This window comes from Anomaloglossus baeobatrachus, chromosome 1 (genome assembly GCF_048569485.1).
Source record: "Anomaloglossus baeobatrachus isolate aAnoBae1 chromosome 1, aAnoBae1.hap1, whole genome shotgun sequence".
Lineage (NCBI taxonomy): Eukaryota > Metazoa > Chordata > Amphibia > Anura > Aromobatidae > Anomaloglossus > Anomaloglossus baeobatrachus.
In genome coordinates, this window is record NC_134353.1 from 853,749,379 (window position 1) to 853,768,837 (window position 19,459).

A 19,459-nucleotide genomic window follows, 5' to 3' on the forward strand; every position below is an offset into this window, starting at 1 on the left:
AAGACATTTTCTTTTCTGTTACCTGAAAATCTGAAGACACTGAGCTGCCATGATCTGAATCTTTTGGAATGACGGGACTCCTAGTGTTCTCCTCATCTGACGACATCTGCACAAAACATCACAACACTATTCTGATACAGACCATTATGCTGTTGATTATGAGGCATGAAAAGTTCAGAGATCATGATTACTTACTGCCGCATAAAAAGAAAACAATCAAAAAGTAAAATCAAAACAAATTGACTCCCAAAATGAACATAATAAAATGGAAACGATACAACAAACAATTTTCTTGACCTAACAGAAAATAACAAAATCTTGCCCTTCAAAAACATACAAAGTAAATATTCAACATCCCAAATAAAGAGAAAAAACATTGGTAATGTATAGAAAGTTTTCTTACAAACAAAAATCCTAGATTTCAGCTTCCTAAACCCCTAAATTTATTGAATAATCCACTAAACCAAATTATTTGGAAAACCAGTAATCTATATTCCTTGCCAAATGAAGAGTATGAATTTGAGAAAAAGCTAAACCTAAATAATTGGGAGAAAGATTTGCACAAGGAATTCCCTATAAGTCCATGGAAACAAGCTCTGGAAACAACTTGTGTAACTGCAACCTGAGCTTCTCTTCAGGAGACATATTATAGGGTCATTCCGTGTCAAGTGGACCAGTTTTAAAAATCGTCCCCACTCGACGTTCTCCGATTTTGCTGAAAATTTATAAGGATGTACATGTATGTTTGAAAAGAGGTTCTGTAAATTTTTAGGGCCAGATCTCAAATATATTGGGCACTGTTGACCTTTCACTGGAGGCCCCCCCCAAGCCTGCGGCTTCAGCTAAGAGGATTTTGCAAACTTTGGCACATAGCCATTAGAGTTCTATACTGGCTATGATGCTGAAATTTGGCATACTAGCTCAACTTTTGCTGCTAAACGCGATAAAATTATTACCGGCTATGACAAAACAATATTTCGGCCGCAATTTTGTGTCAAAGTAGCTTGCAAAACGCCTCGCATAAAATTTATGCCAAACTTTGCCCATCTATAACTCAAGACCAAAAACCAATAGGAACTGGTGCTTTACCCTGTACAACAAACATCTTCATGACTTTGCATTGCTGCAATATCACGGTCAAAGCATATGTATTTGTGGAAATATTCACACCCACATATGATGATAAACTTAAAAAAACGAATTTTACCTATTTTTAGGTCAAATTTCCCAAAAAGGGTACCCCTAAAATATATTAATTCTGTTATCATTTGAAAGAGCACATTTTTCTCTACAAGGATCATTGGGGTTTTTTGGAGTCTCTCCATTTAAGAAAAGAAAAATGCCACTGAACATGGTGTTATTTATTAATATGCAATGAATGCTAACTGCACTATTCAAACCCTTGCGTTGGTCCATGGTGGCTATACCACAACCAATTCCCTAAGAATTGGTCTTATAATCCTATTAAGAATTGTAATAATGCTGTCTTTCGAGAATTGGCAGCCCCATCGCCTAGGAGCCATGGCCGATAGCCGTGCAAGGCCAGCCGCGGGCGGTCTCTTTATCGCAGGTTCCAAAGCCTGAGGGTGGGTGTCTTTGCCTAGGATCCCAAGCCTAATATTGGGGATCTTTTGTTGGTTCCCAAGCCATAATGTTCAGTCTAAGTAAGTGGTCTGGAATTGTTGCTGAATTTGCAATGAAAGATGAAGGGTCATTTGACACCCTTGTTGCAGTCCACACTTTCTTAACAGTAATTGTGGAATATCTCAAGACTCTCATCAATGGGATTCATCATATCCACTACTTCAGTGATGGATCTGCAGCCCAGTACAAAAATTTCAAAAATGTTCTCAACTTGTGCCACCACAATGCTGATTTCAATATCAGCGCTGAATGGAATTTTTTTGGTACCAGTCATGGAAAGTCGCCCTGTGATGGGATTGGAGGGACAGCAAAGAGGTTGGCAGCTCGTGCCAGTCTTCAACGCCCAAATGAAAACCAAATACTGACCCCGGTGGATTTATTCAACTTTTGCAACGAGCAACTGCATGGAATCAAGTTTTTTTTTGTTCCAAAAGAAAAAATTGACGAAATACGGGTAGTTCAAGAGGAAAGGTTCAAAGATGGACATACAATTGCTGGAACAAGAGAAAATCACCAGTTTGTGCCAATTGATGACAAAAAGATTCGCATTTCAAGGGTGTCAAATGACCCTTCATCTTTCATTGCAAATTCAGCAACAATTCCAGACCATTTACTTAGACTGAACATTATGGCTTGGGAACCAACAAAAGATACCCAATATTAGGCTTGGGATCCTAGGCAAAGACACCCACCCTCAGGCTTTGGAACCTGCGATAAAGAGACCACCCGCGACTTGCCTTGCACGGCTATCGGCCATGGCTCCTAGGCGATGGGGCTGCCAATTCTCGAAAGACAGCATTATTACAATTCTTATTAGGATTATAATACCAATTCTTAGGGAATTGGTTGTGGTCTAACCACCATGGACCAACGCAAGGGCTTGAATAGTGCAGTTAGCATTCATTGCGTATTAATAAATAACACCATGTTCAGTAGCATTTTTCTTTTCTTAAATGGAGAGACTCCAAAAAAACCTTGTAGAGAAAAATGTGCCCTTTCAAATGATAACAGAATTAATATATTTTAGGGGTACCCTTTTTGGTAAATTTGACCTAAAAATAGGTAAAATTCGTTTTTTTTTAAGTTTTTCATCATATGTGGGTGTGAATATTTCCACAAATACATATGCTTTGACCGTGATATTGCAGCAATGCAAAGTCATGAAGATGTTTGTTGTACAGGGTAAAGCACCAGTTCCTATTGGTTTTTGGTCTTGAGTTATATATGGGCAAAGTTTGGCATAAATTTTATGCGAGGCGTTTTGCAAGCTACTTTGACACAAAAACAAAAAAACAAAAAAAACAAAAACAAAAAAGTGAGCCGGAGTATGAGATGGTATACATGGAACTTGTGAGACCATGTTCACACTGGCCATGAGACTAAGAGAAACCAAGGAAAAAAAAAAAAAAAAAAAATTGTGAAAACATACCCTGCTGTAACTAAATAAAAGCATAGTGCATATAAACATAGGGTACTTAGTAAACACTGTTTTTGATCAAAAAAAAGCATAAAGCTATCCCTCCAACGCCAAGGTGTACCCAGTTGGGATAGTACCTACACTCTCTAATATTAAAACCTTACCATGGGTCTACTTTGACACAAAATTGCGGCCGAAATATTGTTTTGTCATAGCCGGTAATAATTTTATCGCGTTTAGCAGCAAAAGTTGAGCTAGTATGCCAAATTTCAGCATCATAGCCAGTATAGAACTCTAATGGCTATGTGCCAAAGTTTGCAAAATCCTCTTAGCTGAAGCCGCAGGCTTGGGGGGGGCCTCCAGTGAAAGGTCAACAGTGCCCAATATATTTGAGATCTGGCCCTAAAAATTTACAGAACCTCTTTTCAAACATACATGTACATCCTTATAAATTTTCAGCAAAATCGGAGAACGTCGAGTGGGGACCACTGGTCCACTTGACACGGAATGACCCTATAAAGTGTATTCCAGATGGTACTATACGCCTCTAAGGCTGCTTTCACACATCCGGTTTTTCCTGTGCGGCACAATCCGGCGCTTTGCAGAAAAAACGCAACCGTTTTATTCTGCCGCCAGTTGCGTTTTTTTTGCATAGACTTACATTAGTGCCGTATAGGCTTGCATTCCGTCCGGTTTTTGCCGCATGCGGCAGATTTAGCCAATGCGGAGGCCGGATGGAACGTTGCCTGGCACGGTTTTTTTGGGCCGGCAAAAAAAAAAAACAAAAAAAAAACGCATCGCGCCACATCCAGCCGATGCAGCACGATTTGCAATGCATGCCTATGGACGCCGCATGTGGCGTCCTGCAGCAAAAACCGCATCCGGCCGCCGCATGCGTTTTTTCCACTGCGCATGCTCAGTAGTGTGCCGCAAGCGGCAAAAAACAGACGGGCCGCATGTAAAAAAACTTATGCAAAAGGATGCGGTTTTGTCGCCGCATCCGTTGCATAGGTTTTAGAGCCGGATTGGCCGGCTCTGCTAAAACCGGATGTGTGAAAGCAGCCTAAAGTTGTGCAAATTTTCTGCTGAAAACTCACCACTATGTTGGAGAGGTTGCAGGAAAAATGTATCCTTTATCCACATTTTCTGGGGATGTCCTTTACTTAAACCCTTATGGCAGGAAGTCAGAGACCTCTTAAAACAATTAACTACAAAAGATATAAATCTTACTCCAGAATTGGTTATGCTTTCCATAGGATTAGGCCGGGGCCACACAGGGCACTACTGCGATGCTCGCATGACACTCGGCTCGCGCTGGCAGCACAGCAGGAGCCGAGTGTCATGCTTGTATCCCTGCGACTGCAGTCCGACTGTGCGAGCGGACCTCAGCTGCAGGGGGCGGCACGGCTCTCAGGAAAGGCGGGACAGCGCTGTGGAGGGGAGGGCCAGCACTGAGGAGGGGAGGGAGGGATTTCTCTCCCTCTCTCCTCCGTAGCTGGCTATTGCCATTCTTGCCCTGCACTTGTGGTACACCGGTGTACCGCAAGTGCAGTGCGATTTTTCTCTCGCCCCCTTCACTTGAATGGGTGCGAGAGAAAGAGTCTCGCATTACAGTGGCAGCATGCTGCGATTGTTTTCTCGGTCCGATTAGGGCTGAGAAAATAATCGCTCATGTGCACTGACACACAGGCTAGAATTGGTCCGAGTGGAATGAGATGTTTTATCGCACTCCACTCCCACCGATTTTCTCACCGTGTGGCTGAGGCCTTAAAAGAATACGAGAAAAAATATAGAAACATTGCCTGTCACATTTTCTTAGTTATTAAGAATTTATTAGCAGCCAACTGGAGAGAAGAAAGAATCCCATCTATTTCAGAAGTTACGGATGGGGTTTCAGCTCATAATTTATATGAGTATAATATTGCGTTAAAAGAAAAAAACTATCAAAAATATAAAATACGATGGTCTCTTTGGTCCCAGATGTACATGCCAAACCTTGTTTTGACTTCGTGCCTTGACTTCTCTAAATAATATAAATGTAATATGTTATTTCCGAATGTGTTTATTTACTGTGCTAAATGAATATGACTTTATAATCTTGCTTGACTTTGAAACTTAACGAATTGCCTCAACGTCTTCCTCCTTCCCTTTCTCCTCCCCCTTTATATTCCCTAAGGGGTACTTTGCACACTACGACATCGCAGGTGCGATGTCGGTGGGGTCATGTCGAAAGTGACGCACTTCCTGCGTCGCTCTCGACATCGTAATGTGTAAATCCTAGATGATACGATTAACGAGCGCAAAAGCGTCGTAATCGTATCATCGGTGCAGCGTTGGCGAATTCCATAATTACGCTGACGCGACGGTCCGATGTTGTTCCTCACTCCAGCGGCAGCACACATCGCTGTGTGTGAAGTCGCAGGAGCGAGGAACATCTACCTGCGTCCCGGCTGCAATGCGGAAGGAAGGAGGTGGGCGGGATGTTTACATCCCGCTCATCTCCGCCCCTCCGCTCCTATTGGCCGCCTGCCGTGTGACGTCGCACGACCCGCCCCCTTAATAAGGAGGCGGTTCGCCGGCCAGAGCGACGTCGCACGGCAGGTGAGTGTATGTGAAGCAGCCGTAGCGATAATATTCGCTACGGCAGCTATCACAATGATATCGCAGCTGCGACGGAGGCGGGGACTATCGCGCTCGGCATTGCAGCATCGGCTTGCGATGTTGTAGTGTGCAAAGTACCCCTAACTCCTTCCATTCCCACCTCCCCTCCAATACCTCTTCCCCATCCACTTTTAGCCTACCCTTTCTTCCCCTTCTTTGTTCTTTCAACAATCATTTTTAAGAATGCATTTTAAATACTTCAATAGCCCCCTCCCCTGTTATTGTAAACCCCTTAAAATTTTTATAAAGTATACAAAAAGTAAAATCAGATGTAACCAGTCAATCCCCAAAATCGTCAGTGTCCGCAAGAGCAAAGAAGCAAATCTATCAGGCTCTTTCATGACAGAAAAATAAAAACTACAGGGACTGACAACCAGTACACACAAGGGGCCCCAGCACCAATCCATCTATAAGATCATGTGACTGGGGTTCCTGCAGCCCCTTTATATCTGCAGATGTGCTCCTGCATAAATCAGAAAGTGTTTTCTACGTGTTCTGCACTGTATGTAAATCGCGCGGTCCGTTCCGATGAGCGTCTCCAGATTGTGTTAATACCATCCCAGTCCCTTAAAACGCTGCCTCTTCTAACTCCATGTGAGTGGATGACATCTCTATTTCCTCCACAAAGTACCCGAAGTGTTGCGCATGTGCAGTGGAATCCCTGTGTATTCAATAGGGCACAATGAGGCGCTCCTGTGCCGATCTCCAAGGAGAGACTTTGTCTACTTTATGGATGACACAGAGATGTCATCCACTTACATGCAGTTAGAAGAGGCGTCTGGAGGAACCGGGGCAGTGCTAACCCAATCTGGAGATGCTGATCGGATCAGATCACATAATTTACATAAAGTGCTGGAAAAGTATAAACACCTTTTCTAAATTATACAGGGGCACGTCTGCAGCAATAAAGAGGTCACAGGAGCCCTATTCACATGATCTTACAGATCATGGGCAGGGTTTATAAGCAAAAAAAAAAACTGGTGAAAGATTCCCTTTAAAGGGAACCTGTCACCACTTTTTTGGCTATAAGCTGCGGCCAGCACCACTGGGCTCTTATATACAGCATTCTAACATGCTGTATATAAGAGCACAGGCCGGGGGTATAACATAAATAACACTTTATAATACTCACCTAGAAGGTCGCTCCGGTGCACAACATTCATCCGGATGGGTGGCGCCATTTTCCGGGACCGGCGCCTCCCCTTTCGGCCATCTTAGTCTTCCTTATTCTGAAGCTGTGGTGCATGACGCGTCTACGTCATACACGCGCCGGCATTGAGGTCCTGCGCAGGACTTTGTAGACATAGGTAAAATATTACCATTAGGGGGCGGAGCTAGACATGGCCGAGTGAGGACGCTTTTTGCTGGAGCTCCTCAAAATAATCCTCCATACCACCGGTATTCTATCTATAATGGGCAAATCTGCCCCAAAGAAGAAAAAGCCCAGCACCTCAGGGCAACCCCCTGCATCCCAGGGCAAAATAGGGGCCTATCTCACCCGTGCTACGGAGCCTGGGACCCTGTCACAGCCGGGAAGGGAACTGCGGCCTGCAGGATTGGAAGGCAGCGCCACCCCGGTGCTCGGAGGGGCGACGAGCCAGGAGTCCCAGGTGAGACAGGAGACGGCAGAGGCCACCCACGACCCGGGAAGACCCCCCAAGGGAATCATGGCGGCGGGAGCTGGTGGATCCTCCACAACGGCCGATGCGGTGCCGCCGGTGGCGCCATGCCAAGATGGCGGCCACGACCAGGAGACGCTGGCAGGGCTGGAGGCCGGGCCGACCGCGAGCGCAGCTTCACTCACCTCGCCCGCCGAGACGCCACTGATAGAGCCAAGGAGCCCTGCCATCCTGCCTGCGGCTGACACCGATGGAGCTGGAGGAAGAGTGGCGTGCGAGGCACACGTGTGCTCGGGCTCAGAAGATGAGTCACCGCTGCGAGCCCAAGCACAGAAGACACAGGCGCGGCAGGGAGAAGCTGTACCGCAGGCACCAGCAGCCCCGTCCTCACACACAGACATGGTGATCGGAGGTGAGAGGAGAATGGGAGCAGGTGCTGGTGACCTGTTGTTCTGCAAGGCCCAGGTGCGGGGGCTTCAGGGAGAGCTGGGGAGTGGGGCCAGAGCCAGAGGGGGGAGCAGCGACAACAGCCTCTTCTTGGGAGCCACACGACCCCCAGGAGGACCTGGATATAGAGGAGGACCCCATGACCTGTGTGTGGCTGCCAATGAGTCCTGGGGGATACCCCAGAGGGAAATGCCCCCTCCATCCCCGGATCGGTGGTCCACCGGATCCTCCTGGGCAGAGAGCCCACCTGCCGCAGGCAGGGACCTGGATGGGGGCCCATTGCTCCCCGTCACTGGGGGTCCCAGGGTGCTGGGGTCGCCACCAATTTGTCATACATCTCCGCCACAAGTATGGGACAATATAAAGAACCCCCAAAACCCACAAACGCTAACTTATGGTCCAGCCTTGCAAGATTCTATCTTTACATACCCCACTATTCCTCACGCTACTACCTCAAGAGACGAGGACCGCCCGGCAACCCTGGCAGATCTGAGGGCATTGTTGCAAGCAATCCCCACCAAGAAAGACATCGCAGCACTGGCCAATCAAGTAGTGGCGGAGTGTAAGCAGGAATTTATCCAGCTGCGGCAGGATCTCTCATCACTTACTAACAGAGTTGACACCCTGGAGGAGCTACAATCAAATTCCCAGATGTCCATTCAATCTATTCAGGAGACTGTAGAAAACCAATCCAAGCAATTATTTGCCCTTCAACAACATGTGGACGACCTAGAAAACAGAAATAGACGTAACAATTTAAGAGTTAGAGGGCTCCCGGAATCTATTGCTGCCCCTGATATTCCTGCTGCTCTCCGTGTCATTTTTAACGACCTGCTGAAGAGACCACCGGGAGCTACCCTTGAACTTGATAGAGCCCACAGGGCTTTACGCCCGCCAGATCCAAATGACTCCCGCCCGAGAGACATTGTATGCAGAGTTCATTTTTTCGCTATCAAAGAGGCCATTCTACAAGCAGCCAGGAGGAAGAAGAATCTGTCATACAATGGCTATACCATCCGCGTAATGCCAGACCTTTCACGACACACTCTAGCCCAACGTGCGACTCTTAAGCCCCTTCTTGATGTCCTAAAAGAGAGGGGTCTACCGTTCCGGTGGGGATTCCCATTTTCCCTCTCGGTGCAGAAGGACTCCCGATGGATGGTCCTACGTTCCCCAGAAGACCTCCCGGCTTTTACTGACAGTCTGAATTTGCCTACAATCTCTATTGCAGCATGGCCAACCACCCTACTCCAGCCTTGGGTGCCCAGGGAACGATTGGTCTCTTCCAGACCTTCTCCCCCTTCCGAGTCCAACAGGGGGCTACCTCCAAGAGGAGAACGGGGCCGCAGGGCTGGCCGGCTGCGGTAACCAATATGGAGGAAACTAATAGCTGGAAACCAATAGCTGGATGCGTCCATATGACCTACTTTTTACAGTATTTTTGGTTGCTGGACTTCCACATGTTACATTCTAGTCTATTCATAGCCCGTATTACACAAGCATTTGTCACTTCTACCGGTGTCTATGGTTATCTTTAATGTATTTGAGTTTACATGGAGCTTGGCTCAGTTATGTCTGACATCCTTTATCCCCAAATAGGTTGGGATCCCCTGTCCTGCCTAGATGAGGCGGATATGTTCCCTAGGAACGTTTGTTCAGATTTAGTCTGTTGTGCTAGGCTTTTTTTGCCTGTTGTTCTTCTTGTTCTCTTCCTTCCTTACCCGTTACATTGTGTATCCCCTGAATCTTTTTTTCCCTCTATCTTCTGCGGCTGGGATGATCGTGTGCGACTCACTTTCTTATATATTTCTAATATCTTATTTTTTTTATATAGATGGCAGACCTAACCATCGCTTCTTTCAACACCAGAGGCCTCAATGTCCCGGAGAAAAGGTCACAGATACTGTATCATCTTCATAAAAGGAAGGTGAGGATAGCGTGTCTCCAGGAGACACACTTCAAACAAGGGCATGCCCCTGCCCTTAAAAATAAATATTACCAGACGTGGGTGTCCTCGGACAACCCTGAATCCCGCTCTAAAGGGGTGGCGATAGCCATCCATAAATCCCTCCCACATCAGATCCTAAAGTGCACGACAGATAGTCTGGGAAGATACATAATCCTTTCGCTGAGGGTGGGGACCCATATCTTCACAATAATTAATGCATACGCCCCAAATCAAAGACAGGACACTTTTATTTCCCGTTTAATCGACGTCGCAATTCCTCTGATACAGGGCACGGTGATTTTGTGCGGTGACCTTAATGTCACCCTAGATCCTACCTTAGATAACTCAAAGGGGAAATCTAGCATTGCATACACTACCATTAAACGTATTAAAAAAGCGTTATTGCGCATTCAATTGTTCGACACCTGGAGAATACAGCACCCATCGGATAGAGACTATAGTTTCTATTCCCACATCCAGGATTCCTATAGTCGTCTTGATTACATACTAATACAGCACAACGCGCTCCCTTGGGTCCGACACACAATAATGGATAACATATTGTGGTCAGATCATGCACCGGTTTATTGCACGATCGAGATCCCCTCTCTTTCGACCCCTAGGGGGTCATGGCGGCTGAATGAGTCGTTGCTACTGGATGAGCTTTGTGTTTCTGATGTCCAGACCTCTATTGTGGGGTTCATGGAAGACCACTCGGCGGATGACACAGCCCCCACTTATAAGTGGGAAGCATTGAAATGTGTCCTACGAGGTATTTTTATTAAGCATGGGTCCCGAATCAAGAAAGGGAAGGCCCAGGATATGGTAAAAGCGGGTAAAGGTGGGAAAGGGGAGGTTTTATGAGTTTGGGGATAAACCCGGTAAACTGTTGGCAAACGCGCTGAGGGAGGAGAGAGCACATACCCTCATTCCCTGCATTAAGAATTCACGCGACGAATTACTTTACGCCACCCCAGACATCTCAAACACATTCCACAAATATTATTCCAAGTTATATAATATACCTGCTGAACCCTCTGAGTCAGGGGATGGGTGTCCTTCAATGCCCTCACCTTTTGGATGTCTCGATAGATCTGTAATCAATAACTTGGAGAGCCCGTTTCTACTGGAGGATTTATTGGCGGTGATTCGTGACACTCCTGGCAGTAAAAGCCCTGGCCCTGATGGGCTCCCTGCTAAATTTTATAAATCCTTTGCAGAACAATTAGCGCCCTTGATGCTCCTTTCCTTTAACTCAATTTCGGAATCTGTCCCCTTTCCGCCCCAGTCCACCACGGCTCATATTTCGCTGCTCCGTAAGGCCGGAAAAGACCCCATGGCGTGTAGTAGCTTTAGACCGATATCACTTCTTAATGTAGATTTAAAAATCTATGCCAAGCTTTTGGCAAATAGACTCGGCCCCCTGCTCCCTGATTTGATCCACCTGGATCAGGTCGGGTTTGTCCCTGGAAGAGAGGCAAGGGACAACACCATAAAAACTCTGGATTTAATTCAACACGCACACACTAAAAAACTCCCCTTGATGTTACTGTCTTTGGATGCTGAGAAGGCTTTCGACAGAGTTTCCTGGCAGTCACTTTCTCAGACCCTAGAACATATAGGCCTGGGACCGGTTTTTTCGTCTAAAATTATGACTTTATATAATTCTCCGACTGCCCACCTCAAGATTAATGGCACTCTGTCGAGACCCTTCTCCATTCGAAACGGGACCCGGCAGGGATGTCCCCTGTCTCCGCTACTATATGTTCTAGTTATGGAGCATTTGTTGTCGGCCATCCGAGCGGACCCGGACATACAGGGCATCAAGATCGCCAGCCGGGAGCATAAGTGCGCTGCCTTCGCTGACGATCTTCTCTTATACCTGTGTAACCCCACCACATCAGTCCCGTCCTTAATGAAGGTGTTAGACCGTTTTAGCAAGTGGTCCAATTTTAAAATCAATTTTGATAAATCAGAGGCCCTAAATATATCCTTACCCCAATCAACTGTGAATGTTATAAAGCCAAACTTTCCTTTCAGATGGCCACCTCACGGTAGTATTGGATATTTAGGCATCAAAATCCCTTCTGACTTGTCTAGGCTCTTTCAACTAAACTACCAAAGTTTCCTGGCACGGCTCGAGGGGGATTTCGCTCTGTGGCATAGGGGCACCCTCTCATGGTTTGGCAGGATTAGTGCACTTAGAATGACGGCTCTGCCAAGACTGTTATATTTGATACAGACGGTCCCGGTCTATGTTCCAGCGACCTACTGGGCCAAGATGCAACGCTTACTCGGTCGCTTTGTTTGGTCAGGAAAGCGTGCCCGTATAGGGGGTGGCATCTTGACTAGGACTAAGGGTGCGGGGGGAACGGGATTGCCCGACTGCAGAAGGTACTACCTGGCAGCCGCCCACGCCAGGGTCCTTGACTTTTTACATAACTCTGGTTCTAAGCTTTGGGTTAGCCTGGCACAGAGTATGTGCCCCTTATCATTACTGACGTTGCCCTGGACCTGGCCGTCCCTCACCAAGCATAAGATTGAGATGTCATATAGTACTAAACAAACACTGAAAACGGTCCACTCTGTGTCATCACGCAATCTCCTGATCCGGCCTAGAGGGCCTCTTATGCCACTGACCGATAACCCGGAGTTTTTGCCGGGAGCGTCATCAAACAATTTTCTGGGAAGCACGAAACTGAATCCTTTGAGACTAAATCGGGTGGCCCCAAGGGGGTCCCTCCTCCCACTACGGGAGTTGACAGAGAGCCTTAATTTCAAACTGCGATTCCATTTCGAATATGCCCAACTCAAACACTTCTTGACCTCACAAGACACTGTCGTAGCCCATCCATCACCCCAAACGCCCTTTGAAGACCTGTGCATTGGCCCCTATGATACGCGCCATGCAATTTCAAGAGTGTATAGGATTATGACGAATGCAGCAGAGGCGTCACCTCCTCGCTTTTGTAAAGCATGGGAGTCAGAGCTTAATCAAATGATTTCCGAGAGTCAATGGAAGCGTTGTTTCCGCCTGACCCACAGGTCCGTGGTTGCCACTAGGATGCAAGAAACCAGCTATAAAATACTTTCCAGGTGGTACAGGGTGCCGGCGACCCTCCATGCATGGTGCCCCGAAATACCTGACACTTGCTGGCGATGTGGAGCCCAAGGTGGCACCATGTCCCACATCTGGTGGCATTGCTCGGGCCTGTCGGCCTTTTGGAACAAAGTACTGGCAGCTATACGAGAGGTCACGGGGATCGTAGTCCCCAGTCGCCCGGAGGCAGTTTTATTGTATATCTGTAACATAGCGGAAAAGGTTTTTAAGAAATCTATCTTGGGTCACCTTCTTCAGGCCGCTAAGACAGTGATTCCTCGGCGTTGGAAAGACTCTAACCCTCCGACGTTCGACGAATGGGTAACTGAGGTAAATGTGATTCACCGCATGGAAAGGGTGATGGCCCAGTCACGTGGGCAAACAGTGGAGACAGCCACCAAGTGGTCCCAGTGGGAATCTTTCCTATCTAGTAAAAAATTTCTGGACCTAATCTAACCTCCGAATCGGGGACACTCTGGTTTCTTCTTTGTCGATCAGCTTATGTCACACTTTCAACAAATCTTAGCTCGATAAGCATGGTATCAGTCCCGGTCGCCTCACCCTACTCTCATTCTGCTTTTTATCTCTTCTTCTCCTTTTCTGACCTAATCTTTCTTCTCTGGATATTATGCCTTTACCTCCTCTTGTTGTTTTACCATTATTTAAGGTCTTAAATGATTATCTATGTACCATCTTTACCATCCATGGAATATTCCCAAACCCATGAAGGCTTGGTGTTGTATTGACTTTTGATTTGCATCATTGATATAACATGGATGAGTGTTTTAATATTGTATTCCTTTGAAAATCAATAAAATTTTAAATTGGAAAAAAAATATTACCATCATATTTGTCCACTTATTAACAAGTGACCTCATAACTAGTGATTATTGTACTTCTTACGTCTCTCTCTTTATTTTTTTTTTTTTTTTTTTAAAAAAACCCCCAAAGATTTCCCCGTTTATATTGTAGACAATTTTCTGAAAAAGGCTATTGCACTATCCGAGACGTTAACAACAACTGTCAAACTACTGTTCGAATTTACCCTTTTTTTGCATGAAGAATAATAATTTTTTTTTCCCACAAAAACAATTACTTTTGAGTGCCAAAGTGTTTGTATTTGTTCTGATTTTGTTACTTCAGAGCACCGCTTATAACGGTTGAGCCAGATTCTTAATTTTCTACATTTTACAATTCCGACCAGGCTCACTTTATAATATAATAGGCTATGTTCACACAGTGCATCTTAAAGAAGTTGTCCAGTTACCAAAACTGATTTTTTTTTTGTCCTAAATCTTGCTATTATGTGCCTCTCTACACATCTATTATGTTATTTTAAAGGGAACCAAACATCAGCATTTTCCTATATAAGGTGCAGCTAGTCATGTTTCTGAAGCCCACAGTATTATGATGCATGAGAGGGCGACGCATGCGCCCTCGCTTCTTCAGATCTGTTGTGACCGCGTGAGCGCTTGGTCACAACAGGACTGGAGAACAGCTGATCTTACCCTGATTAGCTGCAGCAGACGTCTCCTACGATATCGTCTGCTGCAGCTAATTGGTAAGATCAGCTGTTCTCCAGTCGTGTTGTGACCGCGCGCGGTCCCGCGGTCTCAACAGATCTGAAGAAGCGAGGGCACATGCACCATAATACTGTGGTCTTCCTTGCACCTGTGCACCTTATATAGGAAACTGCTGATGTTTGGTTCCCTTTAACAATATTACCTTTTATCATGCTGTAGCAGCACATGCTCATTGCTAACTCCAGCTCTGATGGGGTTAATCTCTCTCCTGACTTCCTGGGTTCAGTTCCTACAACTTCCATGATTCTTTGCGGTGGCCTGTAGGACTGTATCTAACACACCAACTCAGCACTCCACCGAAACTCCTCCCTGCCTCTTCCTTGTGTCTGCATGTTATCGAAGCACTTAGAGAAATAACACACACACACACACACACACACACACTGTGCTCCGCTCATCCCCCTACCCTGTGCGATAACATACTCACCCAACATGACTCCTCCTCCTCTCGTTCCTGGTGCCGGCCCGCACACAGCTGTAGGATGGGTAAGTAAACCCTCCTCTTCTCTTCATGCTGGGCTGTGACATGTGGTAATCACTGCCCACAGCCCAGTCACTCAAAGATCAGAGGCCGCTGGAGCTCCTGATATCACGTCAACTTTCAGAGCCCGGAAGTTGACGTGATATCAGTGGGTGCCAGTGGCCAGAGCAACTGGGGGTCATGTGTTCGGCACTGAGCGAGCAGAATAGTGCCGCTCAGTGCCAGAACTGAAAATAGAAGCTAATTGAAAAGAGACTTATAATGGAATTTACATTGATAGTGATCATTTAAAAATGGATGAACCACCCCTTTAAGATGCAGTGTTTTTGGCCCCCAATAATAAAATAAATAACACTCAAAAAACGCAAAAAGAATTGACATGCTGCATCTTCAAAAACGCAGCCAAGATGCGGACAAATAAAGATGCCCAGTGTGGACAGCAAAACCAAAATCTCAGACTTTGCTGGGGGAAGGAAATGCATGCATTTAGGGGCATCTTTGTGTCCTCAAAAACGCACTAAAAGATGCCCTGTGTGAACATAGCCATACCTCTGGAACGCGTCACCAAATCCCAGATTGCTTTTTTGTGACACATTGTACTTCATGTTAGTGCTAAATTTAGGTTGAACCTTTTTGTGAAAAAATAAACCAAAAAGACAGAATTTTGGTGAAAATTGAGAAAATGTTGCAGAATTTAAATTCAAAATGTTATGCCCTCACAGCAGAGAGTTCTGTCACACAAATAGTTAATAAATAACATTTCACACGTGTCTACTTTAAATCAGCGCAATTTGTGAACTATCGGTACACACACACATATATATGTTTGTTAGGAAGTTAAAAGGGCTAAAAAATTGTCAGCAATTTCTTATTTTGCCAACAATATCTTTTTTTTTTTTTTTTTTTTTTAGGGACCACATCATCTTTGAAGCGACTTCGAGAGGCCGAGGTGACAGAAAAAAATATCGACACTATTCTAAAACCCGCACCCCTCAAAAACTGCTCAATAACGCATTCAAAAAGTGTATTAACCCTTTAGGTGCTTCACAGGAACTAAAGCAATGTGGAAAGAAAAAAAATGAAAATTGTACTTTTTCCCCAAAATCATGTTGCTTTTGTCCCAAAATTTTAATTTTCATAAGGGTAACAATAGAAAATGGATCATATAATTTGTGGTGTCATTTCTCATGAGGGAATTAGCACCATTTGACTATTGGAAAGCAAAATTGTCTGCAATACACAGTGGACGCAGTGTTGCGTTGGTAGAGCCCCGATGTGCCTAAATAATGGAAACTGACACATGTGACCCCATTTTAGAAACTACACCCCTCAAGGAATTTATCTAGAGGTGTCTTGAGCACCTATAACCCACAGGTACTTCACAGAATATTGAGGCGTGAAACTGAGAAAATAATATTTGTTTTTTAATTTTGGAGCGCCTTCTTGACTGGACGAGATTGCAGATACCCTGTCACATTTGAAGAGCCCCTGACATGACAAAACAGCAGAAACCCCCACAAGTGACCCCATTTGGTAACTGCACCTCTCGAGGAATTTATCTAGGAAGGTAGTGAGCATTTTTCACTCTCAGGCGATTCACAGAATAGTATAACATTGGGCTGAGTTAATGAAAATTTCCCATTTTGCTAAAAATACAATGTTGCTTTGGCCCCAGATTTTTAATTTGCAAAAGAGACAATAGGAGAAGATGGACTATATAATGCTACACAATTTCTCCTGAGTACAACAATAACCCCACATGTGGTCACAATCTACTTTTGAGGCAAACCATATTGGAGGGCAGAGTTTGCCGTTATGGTTTGGGGGTGCCATGTCACATTGGTAGAATCCCTGAGGTGCTAGAACAGCAGCACCCCCATAAGTGACCCCATTTTACAAAATACATGTCTCAATAAATTCATCTAGGGGTGCAGTGAGCATATTGACACCTGAGTGCAGGCTCATTTTTTGTCTTGTGGAATGTGTGAAGCTTATATTAGGAACAATATATACGCCTTAATGGATCACATTTATCCTGTGCTCTACGCTGAACATTGGGGTTTACAGCTCAATCTGTAACATCATTCAGATTACACCCCGAGGCATCCACTCACTATAATGGAGCAGCAGATTACATCCCGAGGCGTCCACTCACTATAATGGAGCAGCAGATTACACCCCCGAGGCGTCCACTCACTATAATGGAGCAGCAGATTACACCCCCGAGGCGTCCACTCACTATAATGGAGCAGCAGATTACACCCCCGAGGCGTCCACTCACTATAATGGAGCAGCAGATTACACCCCCGAGGCGTCCACTCACTATAATGGAGCAGCAGATTACACCCCCGAGGCGTCCACTCACTATAATGGAGCAGCGGATTACACCCCCGAGGCGTCCACTCACTATAATGGAGCAGCGGATTACACCCCCGAGGCGTCCACTCACTATAATGGAGCAGCGGATTACACCCCCGAGGCGTCCACTCACTATAATGGAGCAGCAGATTACACCCCCGAGGCGTCCACTCACTATAATGGAGCAGCAGATTACACCCCCGAGGCGTCCACTCACTATAATGGAGCAGCAGATTACACCCCCGAGGCGTCCACTCACTATAATGGAGCAGCAGATTACACCCCCGAGGCGTCCACTCACTATAATGGAGCAGCAGATTACACCCCCGAGGCGTCCACTCACTATAATGGAGCAGCAGATTACACCCCCGAGGCGTCCCCTCACTATAATGGAGCAGCAGATTACACCCCCGAGGCGTCCACTCACTATAATGGAGCAGCAGATTACACCCCCGAGGCGTCCACTCACTATAATGGAGCAGCAGATTACACCCCCGAGGCGTCCACTCACTATAATGGAGCAGCAGATTACACCCCCGAGGCGTCCACTCACTATAATGGAGCAGCAGATTACACCCCCGAGGCGTCCACTCACTATAATGGAGCAGAAGATTACACCCCCGAGGCGTCCACTCACTATAATGGAGCAGCAGATTACACCCCCGAGGCGTCCACTCACTATAATGGAGCAGCAGATTACACCCCCGAGGCGTCCCCTCACTATAATGGAGCAGCAGATTACACCCCCGAGGCGTCCCCTCACTATAATGGAGCAGCAGATTACACCCCCGAGGCGTCCACTCACTATAATGGAGCAGCAGATTACACCCCCGAGGCGTCCACTCACTATAATGGAGCAGCAGATTACACCCCCGAGGCGTCCACTCACTATAATGGAGCAGCAGATTACACCCCCGAGGCGTCCACTCACTATAATGGAGCAGCAGATTACACCCCCGAGGCGTCCACTCACTATAATGGAGCAGCAGATTACACCCCCGAGGCGTCCACTCACTATAATGGAGCAGCAGATTACACCCCCGAGGCGTCCACTCACTATAATGGAGCAGCAGATTACACCCCCGAGGCGTCCCCTCACTATAATGGAGCAGCAGATTACACCCCCGAGGCGTCCACTCACTATAATGGAGCAGCAGATTACACCCCCGAGGCGTCCACTCACTATAATGGAGCAGCACAGTGTGCTGGACTCTGGCTTCAGCTCAGATGTGTCCGTGTTTTCATATATCGACATATACAGCAAATATACCCTCTGGACCAGCACAGCGCTTCAATTTGGTGCCGATGTCCCTGCCCTCTCCGCTAGGATGGAACGTCAGGGCTCCAGTCAATCAACGATTTTTGATTAGCTGCAGGGGGCACCCCTCCGTCACCCGCAGCCCCGCAGCCCTCCGTCACCCGCAGCCCTGCACCCCTCCGTCACCCGCAGCCCCTCACCCCTCCGTCACCCACCTTTAAAGTTGGCGCTGTCAGCAGCCGCTGTAATGACGCGGTAACGGCCGGATACCAAGGAGCGGAAGTACAGGGTCGCCATAGGAACAACAGACTCCATGGCCGCCGCGCCTGGCTGGTAACTGTCAGATGGGTTCCACCAATCAGCGTGCAGCTCTCAGACTGATGCAGGACGCCAGGTACAAGAGCCGTGATTGGATGGAAGCAGTGAGGCGCCGGGAATATAGCAAACTGCGGTGGTGGCAAGGTGTGCAAGAAGTGGCGGGAGAGGAGGTGTCGTAACTCAGTGGTGATCTGCCCTATAAGATTTCTGCTGTTGCCCTATGAATTCCTAATAAATACACGTCCAGTACACCCAGTGGTGGCGATTATAAGCTGCAGGGCGCAGGACACACCCCATACATGGAGTAATCATTGCTTCAGCCATTCCTGGGGACACAGCAGAAAAGAAGAAATATGTGTAGAGGAGAGGGGGACATACTAAAAAGAATGATGAAAAGGAATAAATAAAAAGAATGAAGATAATAACTTATTAGGTGTATATTATGTAGATGTATAAAAGGTTTCTTGGGCAAGTTAGACATGCAATGATCAGGAAATATCTGTAGATAATAGGAGAATGAACGCATATGGCATATAACCAGGTGTATATTATGTTACCTGAGCATTATAGGTGTGGAATGATTATGAAATACCTATAGATAATAGGAGAATGAATGCATATGGCA

General features: G+C 46.3%; 1 protein-coding gene across 2 annotated transcripts in view; it reads right to left on the reverse strand.

Annotated features, from left to right (window-relative positions):
* Nucleotides 1–18,843, reverse strand: part of POC5 (POC5 centriolar protein) — a 152,577-nt gene extending 133,734 nt beyond the window's left edge. The window contains exons 1-2 of one of the 2 annotated variants that reach the window (XM_075342287.1): nucleotides 18,732–18,843; nucleotides 23–106 (exon numbers count right to left, since the gene is read on the reverse strand). In XM_075342287.1, the coding sequence (XP_075198402.1) occupies nucleotides 23–106 (84 nt within the window). In that variant the 5' untranslated portion in view covers nucleotides 18,732–18,843. Of the gene's footprint in view, nucleotides 1–22; nucleotides 107–18,731 lie in introns of those variants that run through there. The other variant, XM_075342294.1, reaches the window with a different exon arrangement.
* Nucleotides 18,844–19,459: the final 616 nt, after the last annotated feature.